Below are 20,609 nucleotides of genomic sequence, written 5' to 3' on the forward strand. Positions count from 1 at the left end.
AGATTACATAATCGGTAGAACCCTATCAGAAGGTCATGACGGGAATTCATTTATGGGCATAGAATGACGTAATCGACTAAGACAATTGGATTTATGAGAAATTGATTACATAAATCAGTAGAACCCTATCAGAAGGTCATGACGGGAATTCATTTATGGGCATAGAATGACGTAATCGACTAGGAAAATGGATTTCTGAGAAATTGATTACATAATCAGTAGAACCCTATCAGAAGGTCATGACGGGAGTCCATACATGGGCATAGAATGACGTAATCGACTAGGAAAATGGATTTCTGAGAAATTGATTACATAATCAGTAGAACCCTATCAGAAGGTCATGACGGGAGTACATAAATGGGCATAGAAATACGTAATCGACTATGACAAATGGATTTCTGATAAATTGATTACATAATCGGTAGAACCCTATCAGAAGGTCATGACGGGAATTCATTTATGGGCATAGAATGACGTAATCGACTAGGAAAATGGATTTCTGAGAAATTGATTACATAATCAGTAGAACCCTATCAGAAGGTCGTGACAGGGGTCCATACGTGGGCTTAGAATGACGTAATCGACTAGGAAAATGTATTTAGGATATATTTATAAAAACAACAGAAGAACACAATCAGAATGTCATGACGGGAGTCCATACATGGGCTTAGAATGACGTAATCGACTAGGAAAATGGATTTCTGAGAAATTGATTACATAATCAGTAGAACCCTATCAGAAGGTCATGACGGGAATTCATTTATGGGACATAGAATGACGTAATCGACTAAGACAAGCAAGTTACTTTCTTAATGTCTCTACTAACACAATTTTCCAACTTGGAGTTCTGATAATTTTTACCCAAATATATACCTTACAGTTGTTATTATGCTTCATCATTAAGAAATATTTTGAAAATACCATTTCTGAGCAATTTACTTCATTAAATTTCCACCTAAACACATTTTCCAACTTGAAGTAATTATCTTTTTCACCACAACCAGATCATACAGCTTTTTGGATACCTCAACACAAAGAAATACTTTTAAAAAACCATTCAGAGCAAGTTACTTTCTTAATGTACCTCCTAAACCCATTTTCCAACTTGAATTACTAATATTTTTCACCCACAACTATCCTTTACAGCTTTTCGTTTACCTCAAAACCAAGAAATACATTTACAAGACCATTTCAGAGCAAGTTACTTTCTGAATGTCCATACTAAACCCATTTTCCAACTTGAAGTACTTATCTTTTTTCACTCACAACGATACTTTACAGCTTTTTGGATACCTCAAAACCAAGAAATACTTTTCAAGCACCAATTCGCAACAAGCTACTTTCTTAATCTCCCTCATAAGCAAAGTTTGTAATCTGAATCACTTATATTTTTCACTCTCAACTGTACTTTACAGCTTTTGGGTTAGCTCAACACTAAGATATACTTTTCAAAGACCATTTCAGAGCAAGTTCCTTTCTTAATGTCCCTCCTAAACCCATTTTCCAACTTGAAGTACTTATCTTTTTCATCCACAACTATACTTTACAGCTTTTTGAGTTTCCCAACACAAAGAAATACTTTTAACAGATCATTTCAAAGCAAGTTTCATAGTGAATGTCCCTCCTAAAACCATTTTGCAACTTGAAGAACTAATATCTTTCACTCAGAACTATACTTTACAGATTTTTTGTTAACTCAGCATTAAGAAATACCTTTCAAAGACCATTTTAGAGCAAATTACTTTCTTAATTTCCCTCCTAAACCCATTTTCCAACATCAAGTACTTATATTTTTAACCAACAACTATAATTTACAGATTTTGAATACCTCAACACCAAGAAATACTTTTCAAAGACCATTTCAGAGCAGGTTACTTTCTTAATGTCCCTCCTAAACCCATTTTCAAATTTGAAATACTTATCTTTTTCAAACTCAACTATACTTTACAGCTTTTAGAGTGTCCCAACACCAAGAAATACTTTTCAAAGGGCATTTCAGAGCATGTTACTTTCTTAATGTCCCTCCTAAACCCATTTTCCAACTTGAAGTACTTATCTTTTTCACCCACAACTATACTTTACAGATTTTTGGATACCTCAACACCAAGACATACCTTTCAAAGACCATTTCAAAGCAAGTTACTTTCTTAATGTTCATCCTAAAACCATTTTGCAACTTGAAGGACTTATCTTTTTCACCCACAACTATACTTTACAGCTTTTTGGATACCTCAACACAAAGAAATACCTTTCAAAGACCATTTGAGATATATCTACTTTCCTACGGATCCAAAACCCTAGATTGGAACAATAGAATCACTGACCATTTATACCAAAGACTAGAGTTTACAGTTTTTTGGATATCTCAAAACAAGGAAATATATATCAAACTGCATTTTAGAGCACGAAGATTTCTTAATGTTACTCCTCAGTCAATATTGCAACTTGAAGTACTTTTCTTTTTCACTCACAACTATACTTTACAGCTTTTTGGATACCTCAACACCAAGAAATACTTTTCAAAGACCATTTCAAAGCAAGTTACTTTCTTAATGTCCCTCCTAAACCCATTTTGCAACTTGAAGTACATATCTTTTTCACTCACAACTATACTTTACAGCTTTTTACTTTACAGCTTTTTGGGTACCTCAACACCAAGAAATACCTTTCCAAGACTATTTCAGACCAAGTTACTTTCTTAATGTCACTCCTAAACCCATTTTCCAACTTGAAGTACTTATCTTTTTCACCCACAACTATACTTTACAGCTTTTTGGATACCTCAACACCAAGAAATACATTTCAAAGACCATTTCAGATCAAGTTACTTTCTTAATGTCCCTCGTAAACCCATTTTGCAACTTCAAGTACCTATCTTTTTCACTCACAACTATACCATACATCTTTTTTGATAACTCAACACAAATAAATACCTTTGAAAGACTATTTCAGAGAAAGTTAATTTATTAATGTAACTCCTAAACAGATTTCACAACTTTAATTAATAATATTTTTAACCCAAAAAAATAATTTACATCTTTTTGAGTTTCTCAACACAAATAAATACTTTTCAAAGACAATTTCAGAGCAAGTTACTTTCTTATTATTCATCCTAAGCCCATTGTCCAACTTGAAGTACTTATATTTTCAGACACAAGTATACTTCACAGCTTTTTGGATTCCTCAACACCAAGAAATACCTTTAAAATGCTATTTCAGAGAACGTTACTTTCGGACGGTACCTCCTACTCACATGTTGAAACTTTTATTACTGATCTTTTTCATCCACCACTAGACATTACAGCTTTCTAATTTATAGAACACATAGAAATACATTTCAAAGACAATTTCATAGCAAGTTACTTTGTTAATGTCACTCATACACCAATATTCCAACTTGAAGTACTTATCTATTTATCTCCCAACTTTACTTTACATCTTTTTGTATGCTTCAACTCTAAGAATTACCTTTCAAAGACCATTTCAGAGCAATTTACTTTCTTAATGTACCTCCTAATACCATTTTGCAACTTTAAGTACTTATCTTTTTCACACACAACTATACAGCTTTTTGGATACATAAACAGGAAGTAATACTATTCAAAGACCATTTCAAAGCAAGTTACTTTCTTGATGTTCCTCCTAAGCCCATTTTGAAACTTGAAGTACTTATCTTTATCACTCACAACTGTAGTTTACAACATTTTGGTTTCCTCAACACCAAGAAATACTTTTCAATGAACCTTTCAGAGCAATTTAATGTATTAATGTCCCTCCTAAACACCTTTTCCAACTTGTATTACTTATCTATTTCACCCAAAACTATACTTTACAGCTTTTTGGATACCTCAACACAAATAAATACTTTTCAAATACCATTCCAGAACATGCAATTTAATTTAGATTCCTCCAAAACCCATTTTTCAACTTGAGGTACTTATCTCTGATATCCACAAATATACAATAAAGTTTGTTGATTACTTAAACACCAAGAAATACTTTTCAAAGTACCATTCGGCGCGAGTAAAATACACAGGATCCCTCAAATACCAATTTTTCAGCTTGGGGTAATTATCTTTTTAAACCTCATATATAATTTATAGATTTTTGTATACATCAACACCAATAAATTCTTTTAAAATACCATTTCAGAGAATGTTAATTTCTTTATGTCTCTCATAAACCCGTTTTCAAATTAGAAGTACTTATATTTTTAACCACAACAATATCAGATAGCTTTCTTTTTACAAGAACCCAAATAATCACTTTTAAATACCCATTCAGAGCAATATACCTTATTAATGTCCTTCATAAAACAAATTTACTACTTGAAGTATTTATTTTTTTAATAATAAACGTTAGTTTAAAACATTTTGGTTACCTCAACACTAAGAAATACTTTTCAAAGACCATTTCAGAGCAACTTACTTTCTTAATCTCCCTCCTAAACCCATTTTGCAACTTGAAGTACTTATCTTTTTCACCCACTTTCTCAATGAAAAAGAAATTAGTTTTTAATCAATTCTTTTTTTCAAAAAATATTAAAATTTTCCACTTCGGTTCAGATTTTTCTAAAGGGGATGAAAAAATTTAAAAAAATGTTCCAAATTTTCTCAACAAAGTGAAAAAAAGTTTTTGATCTCTTCTGAACTTTACTCAAAAACATGCTCCAATTCTAATTTCTCCAGAGGAAACAAAAATCTTACATTTCAGTTCCTTATTCAACGATCACATAAAGAAATTTAAAGTTCAATTCTAATTTTTCGGTGGAAGATATAAAAAGTAATACCAAACTTGTGAATATTTTTCAGGAAGATGAAATGTTCTTGTCCAATTTAAAATTTTCTCAACGAAATAAAAAAAAGTTCAAGTTCTCTTCTGAACTTTACAAAAGTACAAACTTCAATTCCAATTTCACCAGAGAAAACAAAAATCTTCCACTTAAGTTCTTAATTTCACAAAGACAAAAAGAAATTTAAAGTTCAATTCTAAATTTTTCGGTGGAAGATGGAAAAAGTAATACCATACTTGTGAATATTTTCCCGGAAGATAAAAAGTTCTAGTTCAATTTACAATGTCCTCAACGAAGTGAAGAAAAGTTCAAGTTCTCTACTGAATTTTACTACAGAACACAATACAATTCTAATTTCACCAGAGAAAATAAAAATCTTCCACTTAAGTTCTTTATTTCACGATGACATAAAGAAATTTAAAGTTCAATTCTAAATTTTTCGGCGGAAGATAGAAAAAGTAATACCATACTTGTGAATATTTTCATGGAAGATAAAAAAGTTCAAGTTCTCTTCTGAATTTTACCACAGAACACAATTCAATTCTATTTTAATCAAAGAAAATAAAAATCTTCCACTTAAGTTATTTATTTCACAAGGACATAAATAAATCTTAGGTTCAATTCCAAATTTTTCTATTGAAGAGAGAAAACGCAATACCAAGATTGTAAATATTTTCCCGGAAGAATCAAAGTTATAACTAAATTTATAATTTTAGCAAAAAAGTGAAGAACAATTCTAGTTCTCTTCGGACTTTCACAAAAGAACACAATTCATTTCTAATTTCTCCTGAGAAAATAAAATCTTACACTTCCGTTCTTTATTTCACAAAGACATAAAGCAATTTAAAGTTCAATTCCAAATTTTTCGGTGGAAGATAGAAAAGTACTACAATACTTGTGAATATTTTCACGGAAGATAAAAAGTTCTAGTTCAATTTAAAATTTTCTCAACGAAGTGAAGAAAAGTTCAAGTTCTCTTCTGAAGTTTACCAAAGAACACACTTCAATGCTAATTTCTCCAGAGAAATCAAAAATCTTCCGCTTCAGTTCTTTATTTCACAAAGACATAAGGAAATTTAAAGTTCAATTCTAAATTGTTCGCTGGAATATAGAAAGAGTAAAATCAAATTTGTGAATATTTTCATGGAAGATCGAAAGTTCTAGTTCAATTTAAAATTTTCTCAACGAAGTCAAGGAAAGTTCAAGTTCTCTTATGAGCCTTTCCAATGAGCAGACTTCATTTCTAATTTCTCCAAAGAAAATAAAAAGCTTCCACTTCAATTTTAAGTTCACCAAAGAAATAAAGAAATTTAAAGTTCTGTTCCAAATATTTCGGTGGAAGATACAAAAAGTAATACTATGAATGTTATTATTTTCTATGAATATCAAAGTTTCACTTTATTTATAATTTTTATTAAATTTGTTTCTGATTTTTCTAAAATAAATAAAAAATTTCAAGTTCTGTTCTAAATTTTTCATATAATATATAATAATTTATAAATTGAATGTGAATATTCAACCTGAAGATAAGGAACTCTACTTTAATTCAGGGTTTTCTCTAAGAACCGTAGAATGTTCATGGTCAATTCTGATTTTTATTAAAGATGAGAAAATATTTAGCTAAGTTCTGAATTTTACCCATGAAAATTAAAAAACCTTCCACTTTAGTTCAAAATTTCTCAAAGACATACAAACTTAAATTTCAGTTCTAAACTTTTCTGTAGAAGATAGAAAAAGTTATACAATGATTTGGATTATTTTCCAGTTAAGATAAAAAGTTCCACTTAAATTCTAATTTTCTTAAATTAAGTTCCGATTTTTTGCAAAGAGATGAAAAACTTAAATTTGGTAAGTTAGGTTAGGTTAGAGACAGGCAAAAAGTTAGGTGTATGATTAGGTTAGGTTAGGTTAGATTAAGTTAGGTTAGGTTAAGTTAGGTTAGGCTAGGTTAGCCTACGTACGCGCGCGAACTTTAAATTTCTTTTATTTCTTTGGGGAACTTAAAACTGAAGTGGAAGATTTTTATTTTCTTTGGAGAAATTAGAATTGAAGTGTGTTCTTTGGTAAAGTTCAGAAGAGAACTTGAACTTTCCTTGACTTCGTTGACAAAATTTTAAATTGAACTAGAACTTTTTATCTTCCGTGAAAATATTCACAAGTATGATATTACTTTTTCTATCTTCAAGCGAAAAATTAGAATTGAACTTTAAATTTCTTTATGTCTTTGTGAAATAAAGAACTGAAGCGGAAGATTTTTGAGTTCTCGGGAGAAATTAGCATTGAAGTGTGTTCGTAGGTAAACTTCAAAAGAGAACTTGAACTTTCCCTCACTTCGTTGAGAAAATTTTAAATAGACCTAGAACTTTTTATCTTCCTTGAAAATATTAACAAGCATGCTAGTACTTTTCTATCTTCCACCGTATAAATTGGAATGGAACTTTAAATTTTTTTATGTCTTTGTGAAATAAAGAACGGAAGTGTAAGATTTTATTTTCTCAGGAGAACTTAGAATTGAATTTTTATCTTTTGTAAAATTCCGAAGAGAACTTGAACTGTTATTCACTTCGTTGCGAAAATTTTAAATTGAATTAGAACTTTTTTTCTTCCGCGAAAATATTCACAAGTATGGTATTACTTTTTCTATCTTCCACCGAAAAATTTGGAATTGAACTTTAAATTTCTTTATGTCTTTGTGAAATAAAGAACTGAAGTGGAAGATTTTTATTTTCTTTGGTGAAATTAGAATTGAATTGTGTTCTTTGGTAAAATTCAGAAGAGAACTTGAACTTTTTTATCTTCCATGAAAATATTCACAAGTATGGTATTACCTTTTCTATCTTCCGCCGAAAAATTTAGAATTGAACTTTAAATTTATTTATGTCTTCGTGAAATAAAGAACTTAAGTGGAAGATTTTTATTTTCTCTGGTGAAATTAGAATTGTATTGTGTTCTGTAGTAAAATTCAGAAGAGAACTTGACCTTTTCTTCACTTCGTTGAGGAAATTGTAAATTGAACTAGAACTTTTTATCTTCCGGGAAAATATTCACAAGTTTGGTATTACTTTTTCTATCTTCCACCGAAAAATTAGAATTGAACTTTAAATTTCTTTATGTCTTTGTGAAATAAAGAACTGAATTGGAAGATTTTTGTTTTCTCTGGAGAAATTAGAATTGGAGCGTGTTCTTTGGTAAAATTCAGAGGAGATCAAAAACTTTTCTTCACTTGCGTGAGAAAATTTGGAACATTATTTTAAATTTTTTCATTCCCTTGAGAAAAATCTGAACCGACGTTGAAAATTTTAATATTTTTTGGAAAAAAAGAATTGATTAAAAACTGATTTATTTTTAATTTCGAAAGTGGGTTAAAAAGATAATTACTTCACTATGAAACATTTGTTTAGGTGAGACATTAAGACAGTAAGTTTCTCTGAAATGTTCTTTGAAATGAATTTCTTGGGTTTGAGGCAACCCAAAAGCTGTAAAGTATAGTTGAGTGTTATATATATAACACGTTCAACTTTCAATATAGGTTTATTAGTTACAATTATACAGAAATGTTCTATTAAATTGTCTTTTAATATAATTCATTTTCGTTTAGTCAAAATAAAAGCTTAATTGTATTGTTGTGGGTGTAAATGAAATTATATTCAAGTAGGACAATGGGTTTATGATGGACTTTAAGTATGTAACTTGCTCTGATTAGGGATTCCGAAATTTTATATTAGTGAGGTTGAATCCAAAAATCGTCTCTGAATATTTGTGCGTGAACTAAATCGGTACTACATGCTGAAAAATGGGTGTGTATTGGAGAGAAAGAAAGGGACTTGCTCTGCAAAGGTCTTTGAAAAGTATTTCTTGGTGTTGAGGTATCCAACAAGCTGGATAGTTGTGTGTGAAAAATATAAGTACTTCAATGTGGAAAAGTTGTTTAGGAGGGACATTAAGAAAATAAATTGCTCTAAAATGGTCTATGAAAAGTATTTCTAGGAGTTGAGTAAACATAAAACCTGTCAAGAATCGTAGTGGGAGAAAATGATAATTAATTCAAGTTGGAAAATGGGTTTAGGAGGGACATTAACAAATTACCTTGCTCTGAAATGGTCTTTGAAAGGTATTTCTTGGTGTTGGGACACTCAAAAAGCTGTAAAGTATAGTTGTGGGTGAAAAAGATAAGTACTTCAAGTTGCAAAATGGGTTTAGGAGGAACCTTAAGAAAGTAAAGCGCTCTGAAATGACACTGTAAAAGTATTGCTTGGTGTTGATGGATCCAAAAAGCTGTGAATTATAGTTGTGGATGAAAATACAAGTCATTAAAGTTGTAAAATGTGCTTAGGATGAACATTCAGAAATTAACGTGCTACGAAATGGTCTTTGAAAAGTATTTCTTGGTGCTGGGTCAAACAAAAAGCTGTAATGTATAGTTGTGAGTGAAAAAGATAAGTACTTCAAGCTGCAAAATGGGTTTAGGAGGGACATTACGAAACTAACTTTTTCTGAAATGGTCTTTCAAAAGTATTTCTTGGTTTTGTGGCAACCAAAAAGATGTAAAGTATAGTTGTGAGTAAAAAATATAAGTACTTCAAGTTGGAAAATTTTATTAGGTGGGAAAAATATCAAGGTCCGATCAATTTATTTGTATTTGTAAATTAGTTCATTTATTGTAGTTTACAAAAATGCTTTCATGTTTAGAGTTGAATAAACATGAGCAGAACTTCATGTTGGGAGCTTGACTTAGACTTAATTTTAAGAAATTAAAGTTTCTTTAAACTGTCTTTGAAAAGTATTTCTTGGTGTTAAGTTACCCAAAAAGCTTGAAAGTATAAAGCTGTAAAGTATAGTTGTGAGTGAAAAAGATATGTACTTCAAGTTGCAAAATGGGTTTAGGAGGGACATTAAGAAAGTAACTTGCTCTGAAATGGTCTTTGAAAATAATTTCTTGGTGTTGAGGTATCCAAAAAGCTGTAAAGTATAGTTGTGAGTGAAAAAGATAAGTACTTCAAGTTGCAAAATGGGTTTACGAGGGACATTAAGAAAGCAACTTGCTCTGAAATGCCTTTTGAAAGGTATTTCTTGGTGTTGAGGTATCCTAAAAGCTGTAAAGTATAATCGAGAGTGAAAAGATAAGTACTTCAAGTTGGAAAATGGGTTTAGTAGGGACATTTACAAAGGAACTTGCTCTGAAATGGTCTTTGAAAAGTATTTCTTGGTGTTGTGGTAACCAAAAAGCTGTAAAGTATAGTTTTGGGTGAAAAAGATAAGTAATTAAATTTGTAAAATGGGTTTATGAGGAAAATTAAGAAAGTAACTTGATCTGAAATGGTCTTTGAAAAGTATTTCTTGGTGTTGAGGTATCCAAAAAGCTGTAAAGTATAGTTGTGGGTGAAAAAGATAAGTACTTCAAGTTGGAAAATGGGTTTAGGAGGGACATTCAGAAAGTAACTTGCTCTGAAATGCCTTTTGAAAGGTATTTCTTGGTGTTGGGACACTCAAAAAGCTGTAAAGTATAGTTGTGGATGAAAAAGATATGTACTTCAAGTTGGAAAATGGGCTTAGGAGGCGGATTAAGAATGTAACTTTCTCTGAAATTGTCTTTGAAAATAATGTCTTGGTATTGAGATGTCTAAAAAGCTGTAATTTACAGTTGTGGATAAGAAAGGATAGAGCTCAGTATTGGAAAATTTTCCGGTATGAGACTTTAGTAAAGTAGCGAGCATTTCTTTGGTACAAGTATATAGGTTATTTGTGATGGGTCGATAAACAAAATGAAGAGACTAGGGATGGGTGTCAATGTAAATAGCTACAAGTTGGAAAATGGGTGTAGGATTTACCGAAAAAAAGTAACGTGCTCTGGAATGGTCTTTGAAAAGTATTTCTTGGTTTTGAGCTATCCAAAAAGCTGTAAAGTATAGTTGTGAGTGAAAAAGATAAGTGAGTCAAGTTGCAAAATGGGTTTAGGAGTGAGATTAAGAAAGTAACTTGCTCTGAAATGGTCTTTGAAAAGTATTTCTTGGTGTTGAGGTAACCAAAAAGCTGTAAAGTATAGTTTTGGGAGAAAAAGAAAATTAATTCAAGTTGGTAACTTGGTTTAGGAGTAACATTAATAAAGTAACTTGCTCTGAAATGGTCTTGGAAAAGTATTTCTTGGTGTTGAGCCAACAAAAATGATTTAAGGTATAGTTGGGTTTGAAAAAAGAAAAGTGATTCACGTTGCAAAATGGGTTTAGGATGGACATTAAGAAATTAACTTGCTCTGAAATGGTCTTGGAAAATTATTTCTTGGTGTTGAGGTATCCAAAAAGGTGTAAAGTATAGTTGCGGGTAAAAAAGATAAGTAATTCAAGTTAGAAACTTGGTTTAGGAGGTACATTTTGAAAGGTATTTCTTGGTGTTGAGGTATCCAAAAAGCTGTATGATCTGGTTGTGGTGAAAAAGATAAGTACTTCAAGTTGGAACATGAGTTTAGGATGGACATTAAGAAATTAACTTACACAGTACTTGTCTTTGAAAAGTATTTCTTGGTGTTGAGGTATCAAAAAAGCTGTAAAGTATAGTTGTGGGTGAAAAAGATAAGTAATTCAAGTTGGAAAATGGGTTTAGGAGGGACATTAAGAAAGTAACTTGCTTGTCTTAGTCGATTACGTCATTCTATGTCCCACATATGGATTCCCATCATGACCTTCTAATACGGTTCTACTGATTATGTAATCAATTTCTCACCAATCCATTTTCATAGTATATTACGTATTTATATGCCAATTTATTGACTAGAGTCATGACCTTCTGATAGGGTTATACTGATTATGTAATAAATTTCTCAGAAATCCATTTTCCTAGTCGATTACGTCATTCTATGCCCATATATGGACCCCTGTCATGACCTTCTGATAGGGTTCTACCGATTATGTAATAAATTTCTCAGAAATCCATTTTCCTAGTCGATTACGTCATTCTATGCCCATAAATGTATTCCCATCATGACCTTCTGATAGGGTTCTACCGATTATGTAATCAATTTCTCAGAAATCCATTTTACTAGTCGATTACGTCTTTCTATGCACATTTATGGACTCCCGTCATGAACTTCTGCTAGGGTTCTACTGATTATGTAATCCATTTCTCAGAAATCCATTTTACTACTCGATTACGTCATTCTATGCCCATGTATGGACTCCCGTCAAGACCTTCTGATAGGGTTCTACAGATTATGTAATAAATTTATCAGAAAACCTTTTTCCTAGTCGATTACGTAATTCTAAGCCCGTTTATGGACTCCCGTCTTGAACTTCAGATAGGGTTCTACTGATTATGTAATCAATTTCTCAGAAATCAATTTTCCTAGTCGATTACGTCATTCTAAGCCCATGTATGGACTCCCGTCATGACCTTCTGATAGGGTTCTACTGATTATGTAATCAATTTCTCAGAAATCCATTTTCCTAGTCGATTACGTCATTCTATGCCCATAAATGAATTCCCGTCATGACCTTCTGATAGGGTTCTACTGATTATGTAATCAATTTCTCAGGAATTCTCTCCCTTCAATTACGCAATCAATATATCTCGTCCCCACCTTCCCCTTAGAAACAACAAATTAATTCCCCTTTTGTGAATCAATAATTTCCCTTAGAAACAATAAATGAATTCCCCTTTCTTGAATCCATAATTCACCTTAGAAAAAACAAATTAATTCCCATTTCGTGACATATCAATTACATCATCTGTCAGACATTATTAAACTTCACCTGGAAACAATTTGATTAATGATTGACAGTACCTGTCAGACATTATTAAACTTTGCCCGGAAACAATTTGATTAATGACGGGTTTCCTATTTCTGGTTACTCATAACATTTGCATCGAGCATGCCAAAAACACACCTGGAGAAAGAGGTCATTGACCCCATTAACCACGTGTTCTCCCTAGGAACTCTATGCCCATATATGGTGTGGGTACGGGACTGGCACCCCCCCTTCTACTCTCAAATTCTATCAAAGGTTTTATATCAACCGGTTTTTATTAGTGTAATGGCCGAGTCACCTCGTAGTCACATGTATCGATAAGGAAAGCAAAATTTCATGAATGACAAGGCAATTTTAGCGTCACACTTGTATTTAAAAAGAAAAAATTGAAATTGCCAGAAATTAGTTTAACGAGTTTACACCAACAGTAATTTGTGTCCAACTGTTCTCTACTAATACTAAGTCTTCTGAACTTTTATTAGATTCCTCTCCCAGATAGAAAAATTGCTATTCTAAGTTTCCATCTTTTCTAATTTTAAAAAGAATGCCTTAAACCTTGACTCTGGTTGGTCAATCAAGAAATTTATTCTCGAAATTTGAACAATGTTCAACTCGATAAATTTCGAACGGCGAACGTAATTGACGTTGTAGTCGTGCGTAATTTGGTTTTTATCGACAAGTGTGACGATAATGTGGCACATGCATTAATTTGCAAATGGATTCACTTACGTCTTCGTGACACAGTTCCTTTCCTTGGAACTCAGACCCTTCCAAGCCCCTCAAGGTATTGACGAAGAGAGAGAGTCGTTCCTCAATTATTCTGTTCTCACAACAACTCTCCTTCGGGGCTGATTGGACGTGTTTGCATTTAGTCGCTTTACAGGTACGTGTTTACAGAGTGAAATTTTTCTTCTTTAATAGGGTTTTGGTTTCTAAGAGGTTGGTTTTCTAAGAAAGTTTGGTTTCTAAGAGGTTGAATTCAACACTAGTGCTGCAATTGTCAAAACATACATTTTTTTAAGAATGGGCAGGAATTAAAAAAAAAAAACATCTAACTGAAACAGAACTCCATGGCTCTTTGTTTTTCTTGGGAGATGCAGCTTTTCCTTCATTTCTTTCTCACTACCCTAGTAAAAGCGATATGCATTTTGCGCGTAAAATCGAAATTTTAAAAGCTGATAGAGTGCTTCTTTGAATGTAAATCTTGATTCCCACAAACAATAAAATTATAAAATAAATGACTCACTTAAAATTAAAGGTATTTTAAGTAAATTAATATGATTTGCTAGGATAAAGGATTGGTAATTGCGGAAAAAAGACATATTTAAGCTTTATTAGCCACAAACTTACTAAAAATGCATTTTTCTTGCAATGTCTCACATTTTTATGGATCAAAGGGTTCAAACCAGAAGCATATTGAGTGATCTCTAAATGCTGAAGGATCAGTGGAGGAGTTTACTGGGATTTCCATTCGTTATTCAGTTAAAGTAACAAGCTCGACAAGCTTTATAGCTCTATTGCTTTACGAACTCTAAGTATGAGTAACAAAACGAAATTCTTCTTTTTTTAGCTACACTCTTAGAATTTTGACTGTCTTAATTTCTATTCTATATTAGTCTTTCTTTCTTGTTTTTTTTTTTATGAAATTCGTGTCTTTGATTTAGTTACAAAATACAGTATTTGTCTATCTATCTATGTAACTACAGAAAGAACTTACTCCCAACACTTCTCCAAATAGAATGGCAAATGCTATATTTGAGCCTCCAACAATACAAGCAGATATAACACCAACAACGATATACAGCCATTCCGGACTGTTAGCTTGTAATAATCGAAAAATAGATATCTCTTTTTCCTCTTCTTCTTCCAAATTTGGTTTTAATTGGCTAGATCTTCTCTATAAGAAATGTTGCAAAATCATTTATGTATTCAACCGAAAGCACAAACCTGCCAGCTTTGGCTTATTGTTTATAATAAAACTTTAAAAAACAAACTCTACAAAACGGAACTTGATACCAATATATGTATAAAAAGGATTGGCTTATAATGCTGATTCCAAATATATAAGTTTCGATAAGTTTAGTTTTACCAATTAAGGCTACGAGCCTGAGATTAGATGCCTGATTTTCCAAAAAAGGTGGAAACCTAAAAGTCTTAGAATCTTAATGAAAATCACACCATCAGATTCAGAGTATCAGAGAACTCTACTGTAGAGATTTCAAGCTCCTATCTGCAAAAATGCGGAATTTTGTATTTTTAGTCAGAAGAAATATCACGGATACGTGTTTATTTTGTTTTTGTTTTTTCCAGGTGTGATCCTATCAACCCAGTGGTCCTAGAATATCGAGAGAGGGCTTATTCGAAGGGTAATTAAATTACTAGCGCCCTTTTTAAGTGACCAAAAAGTTTAGAGAGCAACTAGCACATTTATTTCTTAAAATCTTCCGACGAAAATTTTCAGATAGCCATTTTGTTCATTATGGTTGAAAGGCCGAAAACTATGCCTTTCGGAGATAACATAATCCCCCACATTCTCGTGGGAAAAGTCTTTAAATTATAAGTTTGCCCATTATTTACGTATTGTATTTGTTATTGGGAAGTATACATACATTTTTCGGGTGTGGGAGGACAAATTTTCTGAAGAAGGGATTTTCCATGGGAAGGGAAGCTTTCAGGGGGCGAATTCGTCAGTGGAAATTTTACTCTGGAGGAATTTGCCAGAATTCCTATTCGAAATTATTCTTATGTCTTGCTTTCTCCTTGCCAACTCAATTTCACGTGTGGAAATGTTAAGGGTAATTGTCCCGTGTGAATTTTTACCAGGATCGAAACAGATATATTCTAGAGAATATATCCGTTAGGAGGAAGGATTTCCGAGGAGGCGGAGCCAAATTTCCTGGCGTTATTTAAAAAACGACCAGAAATTAAATAAAAAATCAAGTTTTGTTTCAATTGAGAGTTAGGAGCAACATTAAAACGCATAACAAACAGAAATTATTACGTATATGTGGGGGTTGCCCCCTCCTCAAAACCTCGCTCTTTGCACTAAAGTTTGAATTTAGTCTCTTTTCTTTAAGAACGACTCCTGATAAACAAGGTTTGTTTAATTAGAACGATAAGAAGTTTTTTTATAGATATGAAAAAAACTTTAGCGTAAAGAGCGAGGTGTTGAGGAGGGGGCGGCCCCCCTCATTTATGTAATAATATCTCTTCCTTTAAGCCTTAATGTTGCTCCATACTTTCAACTGCTAGCCGAAACGTCTCTGAATTATCAGAAAACCTTAATAGGCTATTTTAAATTGGTACGAAGTGTTCCGGAAAGAGGATTCAATAGCACCGGCAAAATTTCCCATGGTGGTTGATTCAATTTAATTTTAGTCTTTCAGTCAAGTTAACCAATATAAAGAGCTTAGAAGAGAGCTTGAACCCTCGATTGGCAGAGGGATTGCAAGGACAGGGTCAGTGTTGGGGCGAATGTATTAGGTGCCGAAACCTCTCATTTTGCTGCGGAGAGGATTCATGAAATTACTATTTTTTTCTTTAAATTCAATCTTCTGAATTAGATCTTTGTAAATTACAACTATGATGTCTTTGAGGAATTCTATGGTTTTTTTTTATTTAACCCCTCCCCCCTCACACACAAAAAACAAGGCGTACGTCTTTTCAAAAGATCATTGTTGCTCAAGTAATATCAAAGCCATGTTGTACGAGCATAAGATTTTAATCGACTTGTTCGTGGTAAGGAACTGTAAGTAAGGAGCGACCCGGTTCGATAGTAACTGAAACTCTAAAAAACATAATTTTGATACCAGTAGATACATAAAAAGAATGAAAAAAAAATTTGACTTATTTTTGAAAAAAGGGGAAATACCCTCTGAGAGTGATAGAATCTTAATGATAATCAAACCATCAGATTATGCGTAACAGAAAACCCTACTGTAGATGTTTCAAGCTCCTATCTGCAAAAATGTGGAATTTTGTATTTTTTTTTCCAGAAGAAAGATCACGGATGCGTGTTTATTTGTTTGTTTGTTTTTGTTGTTTTTTCCCCTGGTGTGATCATATCGATTCAGTAGTCCTAGAAAATCGGGAGAGGGCTCATTTGAACGGAAAGTAAAATTTCTAGAGCTCTTTTTAAGTGAAAAAATTTGAGGGCAACTTGGCTCCCTCCCACGCTCATTTTTTCCCGAATTCACCCAACCAAAATTGTGATATAGCCATTTTGTTCAGCATGGTCGAAAATTTAATAAAAATGTCTTTGAGGATGACTTAATCCCCCACAGTTGCCGGGGAAAGGGCTGCAAGTTATGAACTTTGCCCATTGTTTTACATATAGTATTGGTTATTGGGAACTATATAGACGTTTTCAGGAGGGATTTTTTTCTGGTGGGTGTTGAGGGGTTGGAGGAGGGAGTTACGTGGGAGGATCTTTCAATGGAAGATATTTCCCTGGGGGAAGGGATATTTCTATGAAGGGGGCACCAAATTTCCAACCATTATTTAAAAAACGATCAGAAATAATATGCAGCGCAATTGCACATTATGCCCTGGGGGCATATACGGTTTATATAGAAAGTGTTGTCGTAAAAACTTCAAAAAGGGCTCATTCGATTGAAAATTGAAATGGCTAGTGCTCTCTTTAATAGTTGAAAGTGATTGGAGGGAAACTAACCCCTCTCTCACGCCCACCAATTCCCCAAATACAAGCAATCAAAATTTTGAAATATCCATTTTGTTTAACGTAGTTGAAAGTTATGGAAATTAGGTCTTTGAAGATCATAACCCCGTCAGAGCCCTTAGGGCAAGGGATTCAAGTTATGCCCTGGGAGCATGTAAGGTTTTTATAGAAAGTGTTGTCGTAGAAACATCAAAAAGAGCTCATTTGATTAGAAATTGAAAGGGCTAGTACCCCTTTTAAAAGTCAACAATGATTGGAGGGTAACTAACCCCCCTCCCACGCCCACCATTTCCCCAAAGACAGCAATCAAACTTTTGAAATAGCCATTTTTTTCGACGTAGTTGAAGGTTCTGGAAATTATGTCTTTGAGGATGACGAACCCCCACACCCCTCAGGGTAAAGGTTGTATATTATGCCCTGGGGGCTTATAGGGTTCTTATAGGCAGTGTTGTCGTAGGAAATTCAAAAAGGGATCATTCAATTGGGAATTGGAAGGGTTAGTGCCCTTTTTAATAGTCGAAAGTGATTTGAGTGCAACTAACCCCCTCCCACGTCCACCATTTCCCCAAACACATCCAATCAAAATTCTGAGATGCCATTTTTTTCAACAGTATGAAAATTTTGTTAAAAATCAAGTATTTAATTTGGCAAGTGAATCTTTTTAGACCTGTCATTTTTATATCAATACTTTATTTTAGAAATTTAACCTTTCTTTCTTGAAGAAGTTTGATGATAATTCAAAGTACCGCGTCAACAGAATCCACAAGCACCGGTAGTTGTCTTTGACGAACCCTGTTTGATATCTTATTCTTGTATCTTAGAACATTGTGCCTTATCCTTTCCAAACTAAAAAAAAGTTAAAACAAACTAAAGACTTGTATTGAGATTTAAAACGAACATGAATTATTTAATATAAGAGAGGTCCACAGCTCACCCCTCTCTTTACTTTAAATTGCAAGGGGTCATTATATATGATCGCCTTTGTAAACGTTTGAACTGGAAATTTTATTACTAAAAGCAAAAGTATCAATAAGCTCTTCAGTTCATGAGACTTTGAGGCAAATAGAAGAATTTTAGTGTAAGAAGAATGGGATAAGGAAGCAGGTCTCCATCATATAGAGAATAATTCATGTAAGTTATAACGTTTCTCTTTAGCACCTTATAGAGTATTATCCTTAATATGAAGATTGCTTAAAGTTTGACTTGTGCAGGCAAAATACTAAAAAACAAGTTAACTTATTGTATTTGATTTCAAAATTATCGTAATATAGTTGTAATAGGTTATTGCAAGCCATTCTTATGATGGCCTTTTATAACGTTTGAACTGAAAATTTTATTACTGAAAACAAGAGCGCATCAATAAGCTCTTGCATGATTGAGGCTCTGAAACAAAAAGCAAGATTTTAGCGTAAGGAGCAGGGGGTTGATGAGGCAGGTTGTCTTTTCATATAAATAACAATTAATGTAAATCGGAACTCTAATATCGAATTTTTTTCTATGAAAAAGTTAAATTTTTAAGCTGATTTCCTTTGGATTTTAATATCTTATCCAGGATTATCTTTAATATGGAGGTTGCTTAAGTTTGATTTTTTCATAAAAAATACTTCAAGAAAGTTCTATTTTTTCATATTTAGTTTCAAATTAAAACATACTTTCCGAAAAAAGTTATCTTATACATAATATAGGAGTGCTCTTTATTTACAGTTTCTTACTAAAAATTTTCTGAAGTAGGACTCTCTTAAATTTGAGGCAAGATGCCTTCACGCTTCAAACCAGGGCCGTACCCAGGATTTTTGTTCAGGGGGGGTTTTACTAATTTTTGACTTTTTTTGGGGAGGGGGGTTTACTAATTTTTGACTCAGTTTTCGACTAATTTTACTGATTTTTACCTAGGTTTTTACTAATTTTCGACTTATTTTCGAGTCGGTCAAAAAATTTCGGGGGGGGGGTCAAACCGGGTAACCCCCCCCCCTGGATACGGCCATGCTTCAAACCCTTTTTTTTCAGTTTAAGCCAATATTCGCCTAACCTGTATTTGACCTTAGTTTAATTTAGTTAAAACTTCGTAGAGGAAACCCTTAAAATTTGTGTCCAGGAAGGAGGGGGTGGGTGTTTTAGAAAAATAGAAAATTGTAGCTTTCATTTTAACGGTCTGAAGGGTATTTTGTTGCAAATAAAGTTTCATATCGGGGACATTCCCTTCAAGTGAATAAAATGTTTTAAGCTACACCTACACTAGCTGTGCAAGGAAAGTAGAGCCTTCAACACACACTACCGGCTTAATCGAAAAGCAATTATCAGAATGAAGGGAGATTAGGGGGGGGGGGTATCAACTAACACACTGTTTCTCTTAACTTGTTATGAATAGTTTTTATATTTAATGTGTTCTATATGTTTGCACTCACTATAAAATGCCAGTTCTACTGATCATGATTCATTCCCCGAACGAGTAACACCTTAGGCGCTCCGTGCCTGCGGTAGTTTTGGCTGAAGAGTGAAATAGCTTGTGAGATTAATGTTTTGAATTGATGAAAGAAAATTTTTTGGTGTGTGATTATTGCTTTGAACTGAAGAATTGCATGGAGTAAAAGAGGATTGGATTTGAGTCATTATAAACAGAACCTTTGATTACCGACGTTAGAAAAGGTGTTTGCCGTGCCAAACGGCTAAAAGCACTGCACGCTAGCAACATCGTGGATAAACAATCGTTGCCGGCTGAGGTAAGACTATTTGTCCATTTTTTTAATTGCTGCTTATTCATGGGGCGAAATAAAAGAAACCGTAAAGAAGCCTCATTCGAAGAGGATCAAAATGATTATTCGTCATCTTCACCTAAGGAGGGAGAAACTTTGTCAATTTCGACGCTGGCTCGGAGCTTTTCTGAAATTCTAACTATAGTGAAAGACAATTGAAAAAAGCTTGACGGTATCACGGACCAGTTCAAATCTCTGAAAACCCGGGTCAAATCGCTTGAGGAAGCGCTATCTGGCCAATCGCAGAAATTTTCGACAATCCAGACCCTTGTGGCGGCTACTGAGAATCAAATAATAAATGTAAAATCACAGATTAGTGTTGTTACAGCTGAGTCAGTGTTTCTCCGTGAAGAAAACAATCAGTTGAAAAATCGGTTAATGCATTGCGAGTACAGAATGAATGAGAAAAATATAGTGGTTTGGAATGTACCTTGCGATAATAAAGAGGAAGCTAAAGCGATTTTCAAAACTTTTTGTGAATAAGGACTTTTTGTAAATGAGCCCCCAGATTTGGAGTTTACAGAAGTGAAAAAAGTGCGCATATTTTTTGAAGTTGATGCTCTCAATAAATAAGAAAAAATAAAGATTCTGAAACAGATTAGAGAAATTAAAGGAAAGACTATTTTATATAAAAAAGATATTTATCT

General features: G+C 33.1%; 1 protein-coding gene across 1 annotated transcript in view; it reads right to left on the reverse strand.

The window, feature by feature from the left end:
* The window catches only part of LOC148945533 (ATP-dependent translocase ABCB1-like), a 49,451-nt gene extending 29,550 nt beyond the window's left edge, over nt 1-19,901 (reverse strand). The window contains exons 1-2 of the mRNA XM_089099074.1: nt 19,842-19,901; nt 14,249-14,428 (exon numbers count right to left, since the gene is read on the reverse strand). Coding sequence (XP_088955200.1) covers nt 14,249-14,428; nt 19,842-19,901 — 240 coding nt within the window. The remainder of the gene's footprint in view (nt 1-14,248; nt 14,429-19,841) is intronic.
* Nucleotides 19,902-20,609: the final 708 nt, after the last annotated feature.

The sequence above is a fragment of the Artemia sp. Qi Xiang Cuo genome, chromosome 13, assembly GCF_049724085.1.
Source record: "Artemia sp. Qi Xiang Cuo chromosome 13, ASM4972408v1, whole genome shotgun sequence".
Taxonomy (NCBI): Eukaryota; Metazoa; Arthropoda; class Branchiopoda; order Anostraca; family Artemiidae; genus Artemia; species Artemia sp. Qi Xiang Cuo.